Source organism: Hyla sarda, chromosome 9, assembly GCF_029499605.1.
Source record: "Hyla sarda isolate aHylSar1 chromosome 9, aHylSar1.hap1, whole genome shotgun sequence".
Lineage (NCBI taxonomy): Eukaryota > Metazoa > Chordata > Amphibia > Anura > Hylidae > Hyla > Hyla sarda.
In genome coordinates, this window is record NC_079197.1 from 156,489,546 (window position 1) to 156,512,177 (window position 22,632).

The 22,632-nt window shown below is 45.5% G+C and overlaps 2 protein-coding genes across 10 annotated transcripts in view; one reads left to right on the forward strand and one right to left on the reverse strand.

Moving 5' to 3' along the window:
- Positions 1 to 16,209, reverse strand: part of LOC130291453 (alpha-actinin-4) — a 66,848-nt gene extending 50,639 nt beyond the window's left edge. For all 6 annotated transcript variants that reach the window (XM_056540177.1, XM_056540175.1, XM_056540178.1 and 3 more), the window contains exon 1: positions 15,939 to 16,209. In XM_056540177.1, coding sequence (XP_056396152.1) covers positions 15,939 to 16,070 — 132 coding nt within the window. In that variant the 5' untranslated portion in view covers positions 16,071 to 16,209. The remainder of the gene's footprint in view (positions 1 to 15,938) is intronic.
- Positions 1 to 22,632, forward strand: part of LOC130291454 (inositol-tetrakisphosphate 1-kinase-like) — a 236,600-nt gene that overhangs the window by 19,362 nt on the left and 194,606 nt on the right. Inside the window, exon 1 of one of the 4 annotated variants that reach the window (XM_056540182.1) lies at positions 16,386 to 16,523. The exons of 1 other annotated variant lie outside the window; for it this stretch is intronic. The gene's annotated coding sequence lies outside the window, so the exon portion shown is untranslated. 2 more of the 4 variants (XM_056540184.1, XM_056540185.1) reach the window with 2 other exon arrangements.

The window sequence follows — 22,632 nt, forward strand, 5'->3', positions numbered from 1 at the left end:
GAAGGGATCTGGCCATGGGAGGGGCGCAGTCTACATTTCAATTTTAATTAAAAGTGTCTATACTGGGACATCAAAAGCAACGCACGTTTTATGACCCACAAATGCCAACAATGTATACAAAAAACATAAATAAATAAAAACTCCCCCAATAAATATTGTAAAGCAGGGTCTGACATCATATGGGTCTCTACCCTCCCTCTTTAAATATAAGAGACTGAAAACACTGACTCACATCTCAGGGTTTTATTACTTAAGTGAAAATTAGAAGTGTCAGGAGAGAAATTTAGTTTACAAGTCACATGTGAGTGTGAAGGAGCCACTATAAGTCCAGACTCACTGCATCTACTCCCCGACGTGCCACACCCTGGAAAGTGTGTGTGCTGTGATGTACTACTTACACATTCATCCTTTGCCACTGCACCCAGCCACACTCCCTACCCCAGTGTTTACCAATCAGGGTGCCTACAGCTGTTGCAAAGCTACAATTCCCAGCATGCCGTTACTGCAGTGTTTCCCCAACCAGGGTGCCTACAGCTGTTGCAAAACTACAATTCCCAGCATGCCGTTACTGCAGTGTTTCCCCAACCAGGGTGCCTCCAGTTGTTGCAAAACTACAATTCCCAGCATGCCGTTACTGCAGTGTTTCCCCAACCAGGGTGCCTACAGCTGTTGCTAAACTACAATTCCCAGCATGCCGTTACTGCAGTGTTTCCCCCAACCAGGGTGCCTACAGCTGTTGCAAAACTACAATTCCCAGCATGCCGTTACTGCAGTGTTTCCCCCAACCAGGGTGCCTACAGCTGTGGCAAAACTACAATTCCCAGCATGCCGTTACTGCAGTGTTTCCCCCAACCAGGGTGCCTACAGCTGTGGCAAAACTACAATTCCCAGCATGCCGTTACTGCAGTGTTTCCCAACCAGAGTACCTCCAGTTGTTGCAAAACTACAACTCCCAGCATGCCCGGACAGCCTTCGGCTGTCCGGGCATGCTGGGAGTTGTAGTTTTGCAACAACTGAAGGCACCCTGGTTGGGAAACACTGCCCTACCCCCTTTTCTTAAAGGGATTAAGCTCATTTTGTGGCCTCTGCAGGACGGCACAATGTTTTGCTCACTGCATCAATACAAAAAATAAATAAAAAGGGGACAAGGTCAGGAAGACTTATACAGGAACGCCGGCAATTTCTACATTTCCTCTTGCAAAACTGCTGCCTGGCAGTGGTACCCACAATGCAGAGGAGCTGTGGTGACATCTTATAGGAAAACATAGGTTACAAGGACAGAGGTTACCCAACATGGAAATCTGCTATTTCTCATAGTAAAACCACTAAGATGTAATTGCTGGGTGCAGACAGGCGGGATCCTGACAATAAGACTGACCGGCTAAGCTAGTCCTACCTGACAACATTCGATACAAGGCAGCTTAACCTGTTCATTAAAGGGGTACTCCGCCCCTAGACATCTTATCCCCTATCCAAAAGGATAGGGGATAAGATTTTAGATTGCCGGGGACCCCCGCAATATAGCAAGAAGCACCCACTTGAAACTGCTTCCGGAAGCGCTGGAGGATTTCAGGCTAATTCCTCCCGACCACGGGGATGGACCATCGTGACGTCACGCCCCCTCCCATAGACTTGCATTGAGGGGGCGAGGCGTGATGTCACACGGGGGCGGAGTCGTGACATCACGTTCTTCCCTCCCCTTGGTCGGGAGGAATTAGCCTGAGATCCTCCAGCACTTCCGGAAGCAGTTACAGGTGGGTGCTGCTTGCTATATTGCGGGGGTCCCCAGAAGCGGGACCCCGACGATCTGACATCTTATCCCCTATCCTTTTGGATAGGGCATAAGATGTCTAGGGGCGGAGTACCCCCTTTAAATGCCCCTGCTTATATACAGAGGGGAATATGTGTTGCTTGGTAGTACACTGCCCAAAGAAACCTAAGAAGCTGGTAGCAAAGGAAGAATTAGGGTACGTTCACAAGCGCGGATTTCTTAGCGGGTTTTCCGCTGCGTATTTGAAAGTGGGCGGGCTCTTCTCGGCTGTCCGCAGCAGATTTTACGTGGCAGAATGTAAACTGCGGAAAATCCGCTGCAAGCCCCATTGAAGTCAGTAGGGACTGTGGCGGATTTTCCGCAGCGTAAATTCCACCACAGAAAATCTGCTGCGGACAGCCGAGAAGAGCCCGCCCACTTTCAAATACGCAGCGGAAAACCGGCTAAAAAATCTGCGCGTGTGAACGTACCCTTACACTGTAAACACATACTTAACTACCTATCACTTCAATTTTTTTCTTATAGCAATTAATTTATATAACACCGACAGATTATACAGCACTTTACAATTTTAAGTGTACAAATAAAGACAAGTTTTAGACATTACAATATTACACACTGAATATTCAAACAGGAGGATTGAGGGACCTGTTCGCCAGAGCCAACAGTGAGTTTTTTTTTATTTTTTATTTTTTTTAAATCAACTGGTGCCAGAAAGTTAAACAGATTTGTAAATTACTTCTATTAAAAAATCTTAACCCTTCCAGCACTTATTAGCAGCTGTATGTTACAAAGGAAATTATTTTTATTTTTGGTCTTGTCCACAGTGCTCACTGCTGACACCTCTGCCCCGTATCAGGAACTGTCCAGAGCAGCATAGGTTTTGCTATAGGGATTTTCTCCTGCTCTGGACAGTTCTTGATAGCACAGACAAAGGTCTTAGGCCTTGTTCACACGCCGGAATTTCCATGCCGATTTCCGCTGCAACAGAGTCTAGTTGAATTCAACAGGATTTTGCTGCGAAGTGTGCATGGCGGAATTTCTGTGCCAGATGTTTCCGGCACTGAAATTCAGTTTTCCGCGTCTGAACTCCACACGGAATGCTTAGTTGTCTGAGACAGCGCATTTCTGTGCAGTCCTAGCGCCTGCAGAAGATCCACAGATATTTTCTGTGTGGACATTCCGTAATGTAAACATAGCCCTACCCTCCTTCTGTCCATGCGATTGGTGCTGCTTTACTACAGGCAGCCTCAGCAACCTGTAGCAATGGAGTGACGATAATACTAATCAATGTTGTACTATGGCATAGCATTGTTCAGTGTACACAATCTAAATATTATAAAATAGCAAATAAAATGTATCATTTTAAATCATGTAAACAAAAAACCATGGTGCAAAATGGCTGAACTATAAAAACAAAGTAAACAAAACTGCACACAGTCTGGGGCGTAAACATAAAAAGACCACAGCCCAGAATTGCTGATTTGTTTCACTTCAAAAAGCAGAAAAAAAAAACATTTTTATCAATCAAAAGAGTCCCATCTAAACAAAATGGTTCTAATAAATAAAAATACAGATCTTGGAGCAAAAAATTAGCCCTCATACATTGACTGATACAGAACAAATAGGAGTAATAGGGGTCAGAAGGACAATTTTAGGAGCATAAAAATTTTTGTGCAAAAAGTTTTAAATCGTATATAGCGAGTACCTTATTGTATTGACCTACAGAGAAAAGATAATCATGTCTTTACTAAAGACAGTGCACTGTGCCCCCAAAATAAGCAAAGTAGCAGGATTCTTCAATTTCGACTCTCAAATCCTTTTTTGGTAGATTTTGAGGTAGAAACAATGATGTCATTACGAAGTACAATTGGAGGTGCAAATAACAAGCCCTTATATAAGTTTGTAAGAAAACCGTGCTCTGGAATTCCTCGGTGTAAACCTTTGTATTGTTGTGCATGGGTCTATCGTGGACTGGTTCACAGCGCTGAAGAATCCCGCCGCTAATGTTGATCCGTCGAAAGAATGAACATGTTCATTCGGTGGAATTACACATGCACCTGCATTGCCGTCAATGGTGACAGTGCAGGGCCGCCAGATGGAATCTCCGAGATTTCGTAGTGTGAACATTCACTAATGATGAATTATATTGTCCTTAAAAGACCCAGGTATTTTGTAAACTCTTGTGTCCAAATTGCCTAAGCTACTGATTTTGTATAAACTTGTCCAAAATCTGCTTTGCCTTCTTCCATAAGGTACAGACATGACTTAGTAAAGAGTATTTATTGACACCCTATCAAACAAAGACTACTAACGTCTACTATACACACAACAGAAGCACATAAACCTGGGGTGGTGGCATAACCTCAAAAGCATAAGGCTTGGTTTTTTCCGAAAGGAATGTTTGTATAAATGGTAGTCAGGAATCCCTCTTTACAGTGGTCCAAGCAAACCCCCCTTCCACTACATCCTTCTGGCTCCAGCCGGGGCCATTAACACAATACAGCCTTCAAATGCATCTTGTGTTTCTACGCTGGCGCATGTCCAGCCACAAGTTGGAGCAAACACCAATATTACACCAACAGCAATAACAGAAAGGAAAAAGCTGGTAGCAGCCAGGTTTGTGGGAGCAGGGACTGAGGGGGCTCCAGCAAGACGTTCCTTTTCCCTCTTCTCCTCAGTCTGGGAAATGCTAATTATAGTGATAAAAAGGCCGCGAGTTTGGATCTCTGATAGAAAATAGAAATGCATCTTTATTGGCACAGTGTGCATATCTGGTTTGTAGAAGTTTGGGAAAACAAGCAAAGGGCGCACACATTTTCTGCTTGGCTGTTTAAAAGAGTGCATAGCTGAGATTCCTGTGCAGCAACCCGAGGGAACGAAGCAGCAAAAACCACAGGAAAACTTGGCCTTTTGCAGCAGTAAATTAAGATCTGCTCCGAACACCTCGATAGAAGCACAACATTGTATGCAAAGGGGGGGGGGGGGGGGAGTACTTATAGACTGCAAGCTTTTGAGGACATGGCGTCCTGTGTACACACCTAAGCCTGCTCCACAGATGTTCATATTACTATAGCTGCCAATAGGAGGAACACAAAGGACACATTATGAGCAAGCAACTTTCCAGCACAATCTATTTTCAGGCTACTGGTTACCTCCCTAGGGTGGTTTTCTGGGTAACAGGCTGTATTACTCCAGCAACATTAACACGCACGTACATACCACAAAATGGGCATACCTTACCTAGGGAATTAGTGTGTCCAATATTTAGCTAGTCATTAAAAGCCCAGAAACCATGGACACCATTATATCCAATATATATTTTATATACATGGCCATCTGAGATCTTTGGTGGGTATTCTATCATTCCCCATCAGCAGACATAAGACATGGATGTCTGAACTAAAGAAGGGGGGGGGGGTTAAGGAACAGCTGTTGGCACACCCATTTAAGATGTGGGGTCACCCTTACAATTTTGTGACGGTAAACCCAATCTGTGTCCCCTGTGCAACAGATACCCCCATTGGGCCGACAACCATTCAATCCAATCACCATTTAGAATCACTAAATGGTCACTAATCACTTCACCCACACAAATGATGGAGATATGCAATGTTACAAGGTAGGAGATGCCTAGCATATGCATATTTTAGAGCAGAATAATCTTTAAAAAAATAAAAGGGGGGGTATTTTACTTTTTAAGTTTTTTGCTAGTGCTCCACAGCAGCTTTTGGATACAGTAACATCACAGAAGAGTCTGACAGAGGCATATCCCTCCCCAATTCAGAACACAAAACACTCGCTGGAGGGTGTATAGAGGGCTTATGAGACATAGCTGACCAGAAGATATCAAACATTTGGCCAGCTTTACTTGTGACGGTTGCAAGAATTCCAAAACATTTTTGGCACAAACTGTTACCTCACAGGGAACTATTGAGGTTGCATAGCTAACAGTCACCAACATGAGTTAACAGATGAAACTACTGAATAGTAGGATGTAATACTAAGGCTTAAAGAGGTACTCCGCCCCTAGACATCTTATCCCCTATCGAAAGGATAGGGGAGAAGATGTCAGATCGCGGGGGTGCCGCCGCTGGGGATCCCTGGGATCTCGGCTGCAGGACCCACCTGTTGCGGCTTCTGGCAGCGCTGGAGGCTCTCATCCTAAAGCCTCATGACCACGGTGACCTGAGATAGTGACATCACGACTCCGCCCCGTGTGATGTCACATCCCGCCCCCTCAATGCAAGTCTATGGGAGGGGGCGGGACGTGATGTCACACGGGGCGGAGTCATGATGTCACTATCTCACGTCACCGTGGTCGGGAGCCGAAGCCTCCAGCGTTTGCGGAAGCTCCAACAGGTGGGTCCTGCAGCAGAGATCCTGGGGGTCCCCAGCAGCGGCACCCCCGCGATCTGACATCTTATACCCTATCCTTTGGATAGGGGATAAGATGTCTAGGGGCGGAGAACCCCTTTAATGGGCTCCATTAACTTTGTTCTCCAATATAGGCATCCACACCTTAAAGGGAACCCGCATTACAGTGAGGACCATTTCACACTATAATTTAAACTGTTTAAAGACCCGTTATAACGTTCTGTTAGGAAAACCCTTAAAATCGTCCATTACAAAATCCCATTATAGTCTATGGGATTTTTACATTACCCGTTTTAACCTGTCATAGCCAGTTATTGATAACAGACGTTACTTTGTGACGGAAGAAAGAACGGGAGAAATAGTGCATGCACTATTTCTCGCATTACCTTCTCCCATCACAAAATAACGTCTGTTAATAATAATGGGCTATGTAATGTAAAAATCCCATAGACTATCATGGGATTTTGTAACGGACGATTTTAAGGGTTTTCATATTGGAACATTATAAAGGGTCTTTAAAACGGATGAATATATATATATATATATATATATATATATATATATATATATATATATATATATATATATATATATATATAGTGTGAAAGGAGCCTCAAAGAGGTACTTCAGAGGGGGAAAAAAAAAAAGTTTTCAAATCAATTGGTGCCAAAGTTAAAGATTAGTAAATTACTTCTATTTAACAATCTTAATCCTTCCAGTACTTATTAGCTACTGTATGCTCCAGAGGAAGTTGTGTAGTTCTTTCCAGTCTGACCACAGTGCTCTCTGTTGACACCCTTGACCGTGCCAGGAACTGTCCAGAGCAAGAGCAAATCCCCATAGCAAATCTCTCCTGCGCTAGACAGCTTGACACGGACAGAGGTGTCAGCAGAGAGCATTGTGGTCAGACTGGAAAGAACTACACAACTTCCTCTGGTGCATACAGAAGCTGATAAGTACTGGAAGGATTAAGATGTTTAAATAGAAGTAATGTACAAATCTGTATAACTTTCTGGCACCAGTTTATTTGAAAACCTATTTCCCTCCAGAGTTCCCCTTTAAAGGGGTACTCCACCCCTAGACATCTTATCCCCCTATCCAAAGGATAGGGGATAAGATGTCAGATTGCCGGGGTCCCGCTATCATTACTGCGCAGAGCGAGATAGTCATCATTACATCACGGCGCCGCCCCTCGTGACGTCACGGCCCTCCCCCGTCAATACAAGTCTATGGGAGGGGGCGTGGCGGTCGTCACGCCCCCTGCCATAGACTTGCATTAAGGGGACTGGCCGTGATGTCATGAGGGGCGGAGCCATGACGTCACGCTACTCCGGCCGCTCTCCGAACTCGCTCTGTGAAGTAATGATGGCGAGGTGGCGCAGCGGCGATCCCCGGGGTCCCCAGCAGCGGCAATCTAACATCTTATACCCTATCCTTTGGATAGGGGATAAGATGCCAGGGGCGGAGTACCCCTTTAAGGGTCCCATAGCTTTACAACAGGTTCCCTTTTAAGCGTACTATAGTGCTTGTAATAAGTGTCATATTGAGTCTGGTGACTCACTCCACGAACTTATCTGATTCTGGTCCCATTACAGATTCATAAATAGAAAGTCACGTGAGAGACTGGGCAAAGAAAAGAAAAATCATCATGGTTGCACAAATCCAAAGCAAACAGGGAATCATCATCATCATCATCATCATCTGCCGAGCTGGTCAAGAGTTAAGCCATTCCTGCTTGCACAAGTTGGCAAAAGACTGATTGACCTATTCTCTACTGACAGGGCCATGATGAAACCTGTTAATGATTAAAGAGCTAGAAGGTTAAAAGTACAAGTCCACAGCACAACCTGCACTGTGGTATGTGCAGATGACATTTCCGGCAGTCATGAATAAAACTGGTCAAGGGGGCGAATGTTCTGGTGCTACACACCTTTAAATTGTGCCCAGCAATATAGTAAAGCAGTGTTTCCCAACTAGCATGCCTCCAGCTGTTGCAAAACTACAACTCCCAGCATGCCCGGACAGCCAACGGCTGTCCAGGCATGCTGGGATTTGTAGTTTTGCAACAGCTGGAGGCACTCTGGCTGGGAAACAATGTGGTAAAGAGAGCCTGCAACTGAGAAGCACTTGTTGAAATAAATGGACATCTAAGCAGTGAGCTGTTTACAATGGGTGAAACTGAAGTCCTCTAGTGTTAAGCTCAGAATTAGGCTAGGTTCACACTGCGGAATCTCGAGGTTAGAAAATTTCCGCCCGGAGATTCCGAGTGCGGCCAGCGCCGACTGATTCAGTCGGCGCTACGACCGCACGAACACTGCAGTCTCCAATAGACTGCAATGTGTTCCGCGAGTATTTCCGCCATTCTTCAGGCGGAAATTTTCAAGCGGATTTTCCGTTCACAAATTCCTAGGTGAGAATTTGTGAACGGAAACCCATTCTCTATACTATACGTTTTAGTAAGAGGAATTTCTGCCTGCAATTCCAAAGCGGAATTGCAGGCGGAAATTCCGTAGTGTGGACCTAGTCTAAAAGATAGGAATCCTAAGTGGGTTGTCAAACCAACATTAATCTAGTCTTTGCCAACTTCATTTTCAATGTTTCCCCATCCCGTGTACCTTCAGCTGTTGCAAAACTACAACTTCCAGCATACCCCGACAACCCTTGGGTGTCATGCTAGGAGTTGTAGATTTGCAACAGCTGAAGGCACGCTGGTCAGAAGACACTGCTCTAGATCGTCTCTTTCAAGTCTCCATAGTCATAACTTCACAATTGTAACCAGGCTGCCAGAGTCTACAGTGGTGTCCCTTAAACGTAGCAAAACTACAACTCCCATCATGGTGGGAACTGCAGCTGGAGAGGTCCATGTTGGGGCATACTGATCTACAGCAGCGTTTCCCAACAAGTGTGCCTCCGGGCTTGCTGGGAATTGTAGTTTTGCAGCAGCTGGAGGCCCACTGGTTGGGAAACACTGCTTTAGATCAATGGGCCCCAACTTGTGTCTGCAGCTGCAGTTACAATCATGGTTCTCCAGCTGTTTAAAACTACAACCCCCACCATGACCTGTCAGGACTTTCAGAGAAGTGTAGTTTTGCAGCAGCTGGACAGAGCATGGCATCGTGGGAGTTGTAGTTTTAAAACAGCTGGAGAGCCACAAGTTGGGGCCCACTGGTCTACAGGAATGTGCCCAATGCTGCTGTAAAGGTCGTACAGGTGAACAGGTGTGGACCAGCACAGGGTTAAATGCTTTCAATAACAGGAGGCCCCTGGAAAGTGATCCTAGGCCTTTATTCCCGAGACAAACAATCCTGCATGTTACTAATCCATGAGGACAGGAACCTTAAAGAAAAAGAAAAATATGTGAGAACTCAGGTCAGCATGTGAACAGTGAGCGCCCTTCTTATCTGTGGTCATTGTGTGCCACAAAAAAAAGGCAACTATGCTTCACTTGTGGAGAGTCCCCATAAAAGAGGTCTTTGAGACATGAGGACGACTGATCCCTGCCAGGGGAGGGGGGGAGGATTTAAAGCACAAACATGAAAGATTTCCAGGCTCTCTGTTAATAGGTCATTGGTTTCACTTACAACTGGCAAACCAGGTTTGAGGACACTAAACTGTTCATTGGCTTGAAGAAAAAAAAGACAAGAAAAGGGACACAATTGTGCATGCACTGCACAGCCGGCACAGCCCTTGACCACAGAAGTCAGAGCATTAAAAGGAAATTATATACAGAATATTCAGTCATGAGTCCTGTTTATTCAGCTGAAAATACCCTGTGCACATTTACCTTTCCCTAACAACGGGACAAGTGTCACCTGTACAAATGCAGCTTCCCCCCCCCACAAGCCAAGAGCCGGCCTCAAAAGCAGCTTAAAAGGAGTAGTCCAGTAGTGAACAACTTATCCCCTATCCTAAGGATAGGGGATAAGTTGCAGATCGCGGGGGGTCCGACCACTGGGGCCCCCCCGACGATCTCCTGTACGGGGCCCCGACAGCCCGCGCGAAGGGGGCGTGTCGACCCCCGCACGAAGCGGCGGCCGACCCACCCCCTCAATACAACTCTATGGCAGAGCCGAAGTGCTGACTTCGCCAATCTCCGTCTCTGCCATAGAGATGTATTGAGGGGGCGTGTCAGCCGTCGCTTCGTGCGGGGGTTGACACCTGCTATCTGGCCGGAGAGCCTGGCCCCCGTACAGAGAGATCGCAGGGGGGCCAAAGCGGTCGGACCCCCTGCGATCTCAAACTTATCCCCTATCCTTAGGATAGGGGATAAGTTTTTCACCACTGGACTACCCCTTTAAAGCGCAACTGTCATGAGATTTTAAGCCCCCCAGACTACTACAGTTGTTACAGATGTCCATAATGTGAATGTAACCATACCTCTATGGGTTTTCCTCCTTTTATAACTTATAAAAATACATTTATCCAGTGGTCAGACACAGTCGGATAGGTGTGGCTTGGGGTTCGCAAAGCCCTGCCGCCGCCACCCCTATCCTCTCCTTTCAGCACTGGGATCGCTGTGTAGTAAGACACAGCGCATGCGCCTCTCCTGACATGCGTGCGCCACCGCCCTGCATTGTAGTAGTCAGGGGGGCTAAAAACCTCATGACAGTAGCGTTTTAAAGGGGTACTCCAGTGGAAAGCAATTTGTTTTTCATATCAATTGGCTCCAGAAAGTTAAACAGATTTGTAAATTACTTCTATTAAAACACCTTACTCCTTCCAGTACTTAGTTGCCGTATACTACAGAGGAAGTTGAGTTGTTATTTTCTGTCTGACCACAGTGCTCTCTGCTGACACCTCTGTCCATTTTAGGAACTGTCCAGAGTAGGAGAAAATTCCCATAGCAAACTTCTCCTGCTGTGGACAGGTGTTAGAGAGCACTGTGGTCAGACAGAAGAGAACTAGTTAACTTCCTCTCTAGTATACATCAGCTGATAAGTACTGGAAGGTTTAAGATTTTTTTAAATAGAAGTAATTTACAAATCTGTTTAACTTTTTTGGAAACAGTTGATTTGGAGAAAAAAAAAATTTCCACTGGAGTACCCCTTTAAAGCAGCCTGTACTTCACAGCTTAGAGGAGTGTTTTTAAACCGTTGCAAAACTACAACTCCCAGCATGTCCGGACAGCCAAAGGCTGTCCGGACATGCTGGGAGTTGTAGTTTTGCAATACCTGGAGGCAGACAGGTTGGAAAACACTGCCCAAGGGACTATGGACAAGATATCAAAATGTAACCAGTTGCCCATAGCAACCAGATTGTGTCCTATTTTTCAAAGGTCCATTAAAAATAGAGAAGCAATGTGAATGGTTGCTATGGGCAATTGCGGCACTATTCTTCTACACAGGTTTTAATTAGAGATGAGCGAACTTACAGTAAATTCGATTAGTCACCAACTTCTCGGCTCGGCAGTTGATGATTTAATTTATGCAGGATAAGTCATCAACTGCCAAGCCGAGAAGTTCGTGACGAATCGAATTTACTGTAAGTTCGCTCATCTCTAGTTTTAATAAATAAATCCCCCTTTCAGTCTGTCATCCCAGTAGCACTCACCAATGCAAGCAAATGGTATTTATTGTATATCCAAGTCACAGGACGCGTTTCGGCACTAGTGCCGAAATGCGTCCTGTGACTTGGATATACAATAAATACCATTTGCTTGCATCGGTGAGTGCTGGGACCTCCTTTATTATATTACAATACTCCTTTCCTCGTGCACCACCACTTTTTCAGATAGTGCCGACCATTGCTCTACTAATGTCATCCCAGTACGCCCAGCATATGCTGGTGAGATGGGTTGCAGAGTTCTAAAAAAAAAAAAATTATATATATATATATATATATATATATATATATATATATATATATATATATACATATATATATATAGGATTATCTACAACCTACCTACTAAAAGAATAATATTTCATGTATTTACATTGCTCAGCCCAGATTTCAAAGCATTACAGAGTATGGTTGTATCCCGTCGTATTGTTTTATTAAAGGACACGCTAATCTCATTGCCCAGCGTCACAACTGACAGCTTGGAAATAATTCCCAACTCCCACCCAAGGATTAGGGGACAACCCTACAGCTCTGTTAAAAGTTACAATATATCTGTATTTTATACGCGTGACTCTCATTGATGTCTCGCTGATCTGTCGCCACACCCTCCAGTACACGGGACACCCTGTCAAGCCCCCTAGCGTTCTTCTATACCCTCCCAACAAGTCTAAACCACCCCCCCACCCCGTACAGACCGGTGAGCAACTTATGTGCCCTCCAAAGGAAAAGGTATAGAATAGCTGAGTAAATACAAGTACAGATATAGGGCTGCAGAAATCACCATCCCTACAGAACGTACAAACAAAAGTTGTGCAACGAATGGCTGGCGCCTCCCTGCTCCTCAGGTGCTTTAGCAAAGCATTGTGCACAGCCAGCACTATACCACAGGATTTAAAATAAAAATAAAAAAAGCGAGCGCCGATAAACTTGCCGAAGGGATCTTCCATTTGTTTAGTGTCCTGGCAATTGTCTGCAGCTGTCAGTTCTCCTAACAGAACAGTACAGAGCTCATCAGCTGATACATTTGACATAACATGTAACATAAATGTATTACACCAAGAAGGCACAAATGAAAGGTAACAGTGTGGCAGAAAGAGTAGCAATATGCAAGATTAGCTCAAGTAAGGACAAAATTGTTGGTGCAAAGAGATAAAAAAAATAATAAAAAAGTTTCCCCCTCTAGGGGACAGAATACGATCTATACAGAAGTTCTATATAAGATCTTATTTACAGACATCTTTTGGAGGTGTTCTCTAGAGATGAGCGAACTTACAGTAAATTCGATTCATCACAAACTTCTCGGCTCACCTGAAGGCTGAACTAATTTACACAGGATAAGTCATCAACTGCCGAGCCGAGAAGTTTGTGACGAATCGAATTTACTGTAAGTTCGCTCATCTCTAGTGTTCTCCATTTATGTTTACTACCAGGCATTTAAACCGAACTGGCACCTAAAGTTTACACTTCATGTCAACCCCTGACTGATAGGGTCCGTGCACACTTAGAAAATTCAGCGAGAATTTTCCATGGTGAATCCATGTCGTCGGGAATCGGGGCTGTCCCTCTGACAGACAGCACTTCACTGGCCGATTCCACCAGAAGATTGAACATGTTCAATCTTCTTCCGGGAATCCAATTCCTTATCAGAAGTCTCGTAAGTGTCGTAAGTACATTCAACAGCAGCGTATCCGCTTGACCACTGCTCTGTTTACTTGCAAGTCAGAGTAACCCCCATTGTCAAAGACCGCTGGACCCTCAGGGATCGGATACTTAAATTATGGTCAACCTGAATCTCAAGCAGCAGTGTTTAAAGGGGTACTCCGGTGGAAAATGTATTTATTTTTCATTTAATTTTTATATCAACTGATGCCATTAAGTTAAACAGATTTGTAAATTACTTCTATTAAAAAATTCTTAATCCTTACAGTACTTATTAGCTGCTGTATACTACAGAGGAAATTCTTTTCTTTTGGGATTTCTTTTCTGTATTGTCCACAGTTCTCTCTGCTGACACCTCTGGCCATGTCAGGAATTGCTCAGAGCAGAGCATATGTTTGCTATGGGGATTTTCTCCTGCTCTGGACAGTTCCTGCCGAGAGCACTGTGTTCGTGACAGAAAAGAAACCCAAAAAGAAAAGAATTTCCTCTGTAGTATACAGCCGCTAATAAGTACTGGAAGTATTAAGATTTTTTAATGGAAGTAATTTACAAATCTGTTTAACTTTCCTGGCACCAGTTGATTTAAAACAATAAAAAAAAAAAAAAGTTTTCCACCGGAGTACCCCTTTAAATTTGTTCCATCTAGAAGTAGTCCAACTTTCCAAGTGCTTCGATTCCCTGGAAAAGTGACCTTTCCAAGTCATCTGAGCACTTCAGAACTTCTTATTTTTCTAAAGATAAATCGACCAGAGCTCCTTGAGATTCAGACACGGCCATTTGTAATGCAAGGTCAATCATCTCACATTGACTTTTTTAAAGGGGTACTCCGGTGAAAGAATTTTTTTTTTTTTTAAATCAACTGGTGCCAGAAAGTGAAACAGATTTGTAAATTACTTCTATTTAAAAATCTTAATCCTTCCAGTATTAATCAGCTGCTGTAAACTACAGAGGAAGTTCTTTTCTTTTTGAATGTCTTTTCTGACTGACCACAGTGCTCTCTGCTGACACCTCTGTCCATGTCAGGAACTGTCCCGAGCAGGAACAAATCCCAATTGCAAACCTCTCCTGCTCTGGACAATTTCTGACATGGACAGCGGTGTCAGCAGAGAGCACTGTGGTCAGACAGAAATTAAATCCAAAAAGAAAATAACTTCCTGTGGAGCATACAGCCGCTGATAAGTACTGGAAGGAATACAATTTTTTAATAGAAGTAATTTACAAATCTGTTTAACTTTCTAGCACCAGTTGATTTAAAAAATAAAAAATAAAAAAAAATAATTTGTTTTCCACTGGAGTACCCCTTTAAATGCCCTGTGATTTTCCATGCAATTTAGGTAAAGGAGCAGGGACTCCTTTTAAAAGGCAGTACACTAATCTGCTGCCCAGAGAATGTAGTAAGGAGAAGAGGCAATGTATACAGCACCACCCCTTACCCTTAGGGCCACCCAGGGTACAGGAGCAGCCATGATCCGAAACGAACCACAAAAAGTTCAGATTCAAACAAATCCGATTTTCATGTGGAACTCGGACAAATTCCAGTGTGTTCTAACCAGTTTACTCATCTGTAGCGATACATTATATTTTTGGGATAACCCCTTTTAATGCTTTTGGCAGCCGGAAGTGTATTTATATAAGGGGAAAAAAATAAAGGATGTGTTTTCCAACCAGGGCGCCTCCAGCTGTTGCAAAACTACAACTCCCAGCATGCCCGGACAGCCGAAGGCTGTCCGAGCATGCTGGGAATTGTAGTTTTGCAACAGCTGGAGGCACCCTGGTTGGAAAACCCTTCTTTAGAGAATATCTAGATGAGTGTTTCCCCATCTAGCGTGCCTACAGCTGTTGCAAAACTACAACTCACAGCATGGCCAACATTTGGATGCCCGGGTATGCTTTATTTTGCAACAGCTGGAGGCTTACAAGATAGTGGGATAGATAGAGTTTTAAGTCCCCCAGGCATATAGCACTGTACATTTGTAAAAAGAGGTGGTTTCAGAACTACAACTTCGAGCATGCACTGACTGCTCCCAGGGGGATGCTGGGAGTTGTAGTTTTGCTACAGCTTTAGACAGCCGCCGGTTACAGTCACTATGGGACAAGGTGGCCATGTGACGAGTGCGCAAGGACACAACTTAATAGTTGCAATTAAAAAGGAAATCAATGGGATTGTCACGTCATGCAACCGGTTACACAGAACTACTACTTTATAGTAGTGTTTCCCCAACCAACGTGCCTGATGGAAGTTGTAGTTCTGCAACAGCTGGGGGCGCACTAGTTGGCAGCCACTGCTCTATGGGGACTGGCCCTAAAGCATGCTGGGAGTTGTAGTTTTGAACAGGTTGGGTGACACTGCAGCACCGGAGGTTCCCTATAAGTGACATGAGTGCCAAGAAACTACAACTCCCAGCATGCCTTGCTCAGTGCAGGATAGGGGCACAGCAGTTAAGGTGCCACAGGTTGCAGGTGACTGCGGTACAGTGTGTCAGTGCATAGTACACACAGTATATGTCCCCCCTTCCCAGGACACACATACAGGGGGCGCTGTAACATGAGGGGCACAAGTATTATTCACCTTGCGTTGCTGTTTCTCCCAGGCCGGGTCGAGCAGCAGGTCCCGGTCCCAGTCATCCTCTTGCTGCATGTATCTGCCATCTTGCATCAGGCCGGTTGGAGCCCCGCCGCCGGTCATGTGATAGTCCACCATGGTGAGCCGGGAGGGTGCAGGTAACACAGAGGGGGGCTTCTACTACAGTAATAACGTGAGGGGGAAGGAGGGGGTCTCTCCGGTGTGTGAGAGCCTCGGGTTCCTCTCCTCTCCTGGGATCAGTGCCGAATGCGCATGCGTAGTGGACGTCCTCCGCCACCACAGCGTCTACTCACTCACCTCAACGGGGCCAGCCAATGGCTAGGCGCGGCCGCGGCTAGGACACGCCCACCTAGACGGCCAGCCAATCCGCGATGAATCAGGAGCCTCCCGCTTCAACTCCTCGGAAACCGCCCTCTCCCGCTGACGTCACCGACCACACCCAGCGTCCCACACCCTGAGAGGGCTGTTCCCGCCCTTTTTTCCTGCCAGGTGTCTGCGTAGACAACCGACTGTTGGGGCCTTAGTGATACCGGAAAGCGTTCCCTCATGTTACTATATAGAGAACATAATGTGAGGCATGGCTGAGGAATGGCTGAGGAATCTACACGCCTAGAAGTTACTCAGAGTTGTTATAGTTGTGACATGAACCACACGAGAAACTGCGCTTGTCATTGAGAATTTGCATTAACAATAAGTACATATAAGTCCTTGTCCTCATGTGTCATTAGCAATTCCTTCCAGCTCTTTCCTAAAATAGCTGTGTGACAACCAAGATGGCCGCCACCCCCCCCCCCCCCACACAAAAAAGTTGTCACCGACTTTCCTAGACTCCTAACACAGGGTTGCCTAGCAACGAGATACCCGATACCTTTGCCTTATAGCAATAAAACATGGGACCACCACGTAGAATGTCACCCTCCACTTGAGACCCCTGTATACGTTGGAGTCTACAACATACACCACAGTATAGGTGCACGATGGCGGGTCTGGTATAGTGTCTGTCCCCTCAGAGGAGCACTGCATTCAGCGGCAACATGCTCCTCAGAGGCAGACAGGCATGATCGCTGTGCGGATTCTCACAGCATGTACAGTGCACGATTATGTATGTTTGTTACAGTGTGTCACCCAATGGGGAGGAGGTTTGTTACAGTGTGTCACCCCATGGGGAGGAGGTTTGTTACAGTGTGTCACCCCAGTAGTAAGGTGATTACATGAGGAGGAGGTTTGTTACAGTGTGTCACCCCAGTAGTAAGGAGATTACATGAGGAGGAGGTTTGTTACAATGTGTCACCCCAGTAGTAAAGTGATTACATGAGGAGGTTTGTTACAGTGTGTCACCCCAGTAGTAAGGAGATTACATGAGGAGGAGGTTTGTTACAGTGTGTCACCCCAGTAGTAAGGAAATTACATGAGGAGGGGGTTTGTTACAGTGTGTCACCCCAGTAGTAAGGAGATTACATGAGGAGGTTTGTTACAGTGTGTCACCCCAGTAGTAAGGAGATTACATGAGGAGGAGGTTTGTTACAGTGTGTCACCCCAGTAGTAAGGAGATTACATGAGGAGGAGGTTTGTTACAGTGTGTCACCCCAGTAGTAAGGAGATTACATGAGGAGGTTTGTTACAGTGTGTCACCCCAGTAGTAAGGAGATTACATGAGGAGGGGGTTTGTTATTGTGTGTCACCCTAGTAGTAAGGATATTACATGAGGAGGAGGTTTGTTACAGTGTGTCACCCCAGTAGTAAGGAGATTACATGAGGAGGGGGTTTGTTATAGTGTGTCACCCTAGTAGTAAGGAGATTACATGAGGGGGAGGTTTGTTACAGTGTGTCACCCCAGTAGTAAGGAGATTACATGAGGAGGAGGATTGTTACAGTGTGTCACCCCAGTAGTAAGGAGATTACATGAGGAGGAGGTTTGTTACAGTGTGTCACCCCAGTAGTAAGGAGATTACATGAGGAGGAGGTTTGTTACAGTGTGTCACCCTAGTAGTAAGGAGATTACATGAGGAGGAGGTTTGTTACAGTGTGTCACCCCAGTAGTAAGGAGATTACATGAGGAGGTTTGTTACAGTGTGTCACCCCAGTAGTAAGGAGATTACATGAGGAGGGGGTTTGTTATTGTGTGTCACCCTAGTAGTAAGGATATTACATGAGGAGGAGGTTTGTTACAGTGTGTCACCCCAGTAGTAAGGAGATTACATGAGGAGGGGGTTTGTTATAGTGTGTCACCCTAGTAGTAAGGAGATTACATGAGGGGGAGGTTTGTTACAGTGTGTCACCCCAGTAGTAAGGAGATTACATGAGGAGGAGGATTGTTACAGTGTGTCACCCCAGTAGTAAGGAGATTACATGAGGAGGAGGTTTGTTACAGTGTGTCACCCCAGTAGTAAGGAGATTACATGAGGAGGAGGTTTGTTACAGTGTGTCACCCTAGTAGTAAGGAGATTACATGAGGAGGAGGTTTGTTACAGTGTGTCACCCCAGTAGTAAGGAGATTACATGAGGAGGAGATTTGTTACAGTGTGTCATCCCAGTAGTAAGGAGATTACATGAGGAGGAGGTTTGTTACAGTGTGTCACCACAGTAGTAAGGTGATTACATGAGGAGGAGGTTTGTTACAGTGTGTACCCCAGTAGTAAGGAGATTACATGAGGAGGAGGTTTGTTACAGTGTGTCACCCCAGTAGTAAGGAGATTACATGAGGAGGAGGTTTGTTACAGTGTGTCACCCCAGTAGTAAGGTGATTACATGAGGAGGGGGTTTGTTACAGTGTGTCACATCAGTAGTAAGGAGATTACATGAGGCAGAGGTTTGTTATAGTGTGTCACCCCAGTAGTAAGGAGATTACATGAGGAGGAGGTTTGTTACAGTGTGTCACCCCAGTAGTAAGGAGATTACATGAGGAGGAGGTTTGTTACAGTGTGTCACCCTAGTAGTAAGGAGATTACATGAGAAGAAGGTTTGTTACAGTGTGTCACCCCAGTAGTAAGGAGATTACATGAGGAGGAGGTTTGTTACAGTGTGTCACCCCAGTAGTAAGGAGATTACATGAGGAGGAGGTTTGTTACAGTGTGTCACCCCAGTAGTAAGGAGATTACATGAGGAGGAGGTTTGTTACAGTGTGTCACCACAGTAGTAAGGTGATTACATGAGGAGGAGGTTTGTTACAGTGTGTACCCCAGTAGTAAGGAGATTACATGAGGAGGAGGTTTGTTACAGTGTGTCACCCCAGTAGTAAGGAGATTACATGAGGAGGAGGTTTGTTACAGTGTGTCACCCCAGTAGTAAGGTGATTACATGAGGAGGGGGTTTGTTACAGTGTGTCACATCAGTAGTAAGGTGATTACATGAGGCAGAGGTTTGTTATAGTGTGTCACCCCAGTAGTAAGGAGATTACATGAGGAGGAGGTTTGTTACAGTGTGTCACCCCAGTAGTAAGGAGATTACATGGGGAGGAGGTTTGTTACAGTGTGTCACTCCAGTAGTAAGGAGATTACATGAGGAGGAGGTTTGTTACAGTGTGTCACCCTAGTAGTAAGGAGATTACATGAGGAGGAGGTTTGTTACAGTGTGTCACCCCAGTAGTGAGGAGATTACATGAGGAGGGGGTTTGTTACAGTGTTTCACCCCAGTAGTAAGGAGATTACATGAGGAGTGGGTTTGTTACAGTGCGTCACCCCAGTAGTAAGGAGATTACATGAGGAGGAGGATTGTTACAGTGTGTCACCCCAGTAGTAAAGAGATTACATGAGATGGAGGTTTGTTACAGTGTGTCACCCCAGTAGTAAGGTGATTACATGAGGAGGAGGTTTGTTACAGTGTGTCACCCCAGTAGTAAGGAGACTACATGAGGAGGATGTTTGTTACAGTGTGTCACCCCAGTAGTAAGGAGATTACATGAGGAGGGGGTTTGTTACAGTGTGTCACCCCAGTAGTAAGGTGATCTCATTAGGAGGGGGTTTGTTACAGTGTGTCACCCCAGTAGTAAGGTGATCTCATTAGGAGGGGGTTTGTTACAGTGTGTCACCCCAGTAGTAAGGATATTACATGAGGAGGAGGTTTGTTACAGTGTGTCACCCCAATAGTAAGGAGATTACATGAGGAGGAGGTTTGTTACAGTGTGTCACCCCAGTAGTAAGGTGATCTCATGAGGAGGGGGTTTGTTACAGTGTGTCATCCCAGTAGTAAGGGCAGGCCAATGGAAGGGGTCAAGGGGCGGCAAAATTCGCTTTTTCCTAGGGTGGTAAAAATCCATGCACCAGCCCTGACTTAGGCTATGTTCCTTTGGTGTATTTCAGCATTTATTTTGGAACGCACCATGTGCCAAAATGAATGCTGAACAATGGTGCAATGGGCAGTACACTCAGTACACGCTGCAGTTCACACTATGAGCTGAGGTGCATATTTTATGAGCAGTATAAGGCTGGGTTCACACTACGATTTTCAAATACGGTAACTGTATACGTTTTTTTCCGCAAAAAAACTTATACGACCGTATCCGAAACCATATTAATTGAGAATGCATTGTAAACCGTATTCCAAATGTTGTGTACGGCTGCATCCGTTTTGCCTCGGATACGTTTTGCCGATTTTTCAACTGTAGCCAAAAACGCTGTCGACCACGTTTTTGCCTCCTGCTGGAAAACCGTATGCGAACCGTATGCGGTTCTTTTAACATTGTTGTCTATGAGAACCGTACACAGAATTTCAGAATACGGTTGCACACGGTTTTTCTAATACGTTTTTGGAGTTGACACATGCGCATGTTGGAATTTCAATAGAACAATAGTAACTTTATTAAATTGCTGGAAAACTAATTCCAACAAAATAGCAAAACCGTTGGCAAAAACTGATGCAAACGAATAGAACCGTACGGGGAAAAACTGTATATGTTTTAATTTGGAGTCATGCGGTTGTATAAGGTTGCATACGGTTTTTGCCATACGTTTTTTAGCGGAAAACCGTATACGGTAACCGTATTTGAAAAACATGGTGTGAACCCAGCCTAAGGGACATTTTTCCATGTCGGAGATACTGCACACTGATCAGTCCTATGATCAAATCCGAGGCTACCCACAGAATTTCTGCCACATATTGCACGCCTTATTTTCCCCTCTGGAAAAACATGGTGAGTGAACATACCCTTAGGGGAGATAAGCTGCCGCCAGAGGTGTCTGGCAGCACTTTACCCCCCCCCCCCCATATTTTCACTGAATACACTTGCACGCTTGGCCAAGATAAGGGGGGATAGTTGTTAGCCCAATGCAGACAGCTATCTAATGTGTATGGCCTTTACCCAGTATTGGGGATCCGGCTCCACGGTCCAGCTTGGCTTCTACTTATGTGCCCTCAGCACAGACTCCGTTCCGATTGGATCCCCATTCTGAATTGTCATGGGCAGTCAGCAGGGGAAGGAACACCCGCTGGCTTGTTTTCCTTAGCACATCTGTCGGATCTATAACACAACCATGCGGAAGATCCATTTGCATAAAACATGGAAGAAGCCCTTTTAACTGCAACCGGCCTCCTGCCAACTTACCCGAGTACACTTGAGACTCACTTGTAATGAATAGGGCGTAACATCTCACAATGAGCACTGACACTTATCATTTCTCCTCACAGTCATCGCCCAAGCCTGTTTACTCGCAGTAGGAATATTACAACATATCTCAGATGTTATTGCCTCATAGCCATGGAGTTTCTGCACCCTATTAGTGGAATCAATGATGGGATACTTCCTTCCAATGTCACCCGCACCAGGGGCATCTCTCTATAATACCCGCCATTATAATGAAAATAGACAAAATAAAGGAAAAAAGACAGAGCACACACCTGAAAGTCCTGCTGCAACGGTTTATTCAAAGTTTGTCAAGAACATAGATGAGACATCTTCCCCAAGACACAAGCAGAGCTAAGAGGCAGGAGCATGCACCTGGACAACAGCCACTGTTTCACGCTGTTTGGCGTTTCATCAGCCCCTGGTGACCGGTGTGAAACAGTGGCTGTCATCCAGGTGCTTGCTCTTGCCTCTTAGCATGCACCTGGACGACGGCCACTGTTTCACGCCGCTTAGTGTTTCATCAGGCCCCGGTGACCGGGGCCTTATGAAGTGCCAAATGGCGTGAAACAGTGGCTGTCGTCTAGGTGCTTGCTCTTGCCTCTTAGCATGCACCTGGACGACGGCCATTGTTTCATGCTGTTTGGCGTTTCATCAGGCCCCGGTGACCAGGGCCTGATGAAACGCCAAGCAGCGTGAAACAGTGGCTGTCGTCCAGGTGCTTGCTCTTGCCTCTTAGCATGCACCTGGACGACGGCCACTGTTTCACGCCGTTTGGCGTTTCATCAGCCCCTGGTGACCGGTGTGAAACAGTGGCTGTCATCCAGGTGCTTGCTCTTGCCTCTTAGCATGCACCTGGACGACGGCCACTGTTTCACGCCGTTTAGTGTTTCATCAGGCCTCGGTGACCGGGGCCTTATGAAATGCCAAATGGCGGGAAACAGTGTCTGTCGTCTAGGTGCTTGCTCTTGCCTCTTAGCATGCACCTGGATGACGGCCATTGTTTCATGCCATTTGGCATTTCATCAGGCCCCGGTGACCGGGGCCTGATGAAACGCCAAACGGCGTGAAACAGTGGCTGTCGTCCAGGTGCATGCTCCTGCCTCTTAGCTCTGCTCGTGT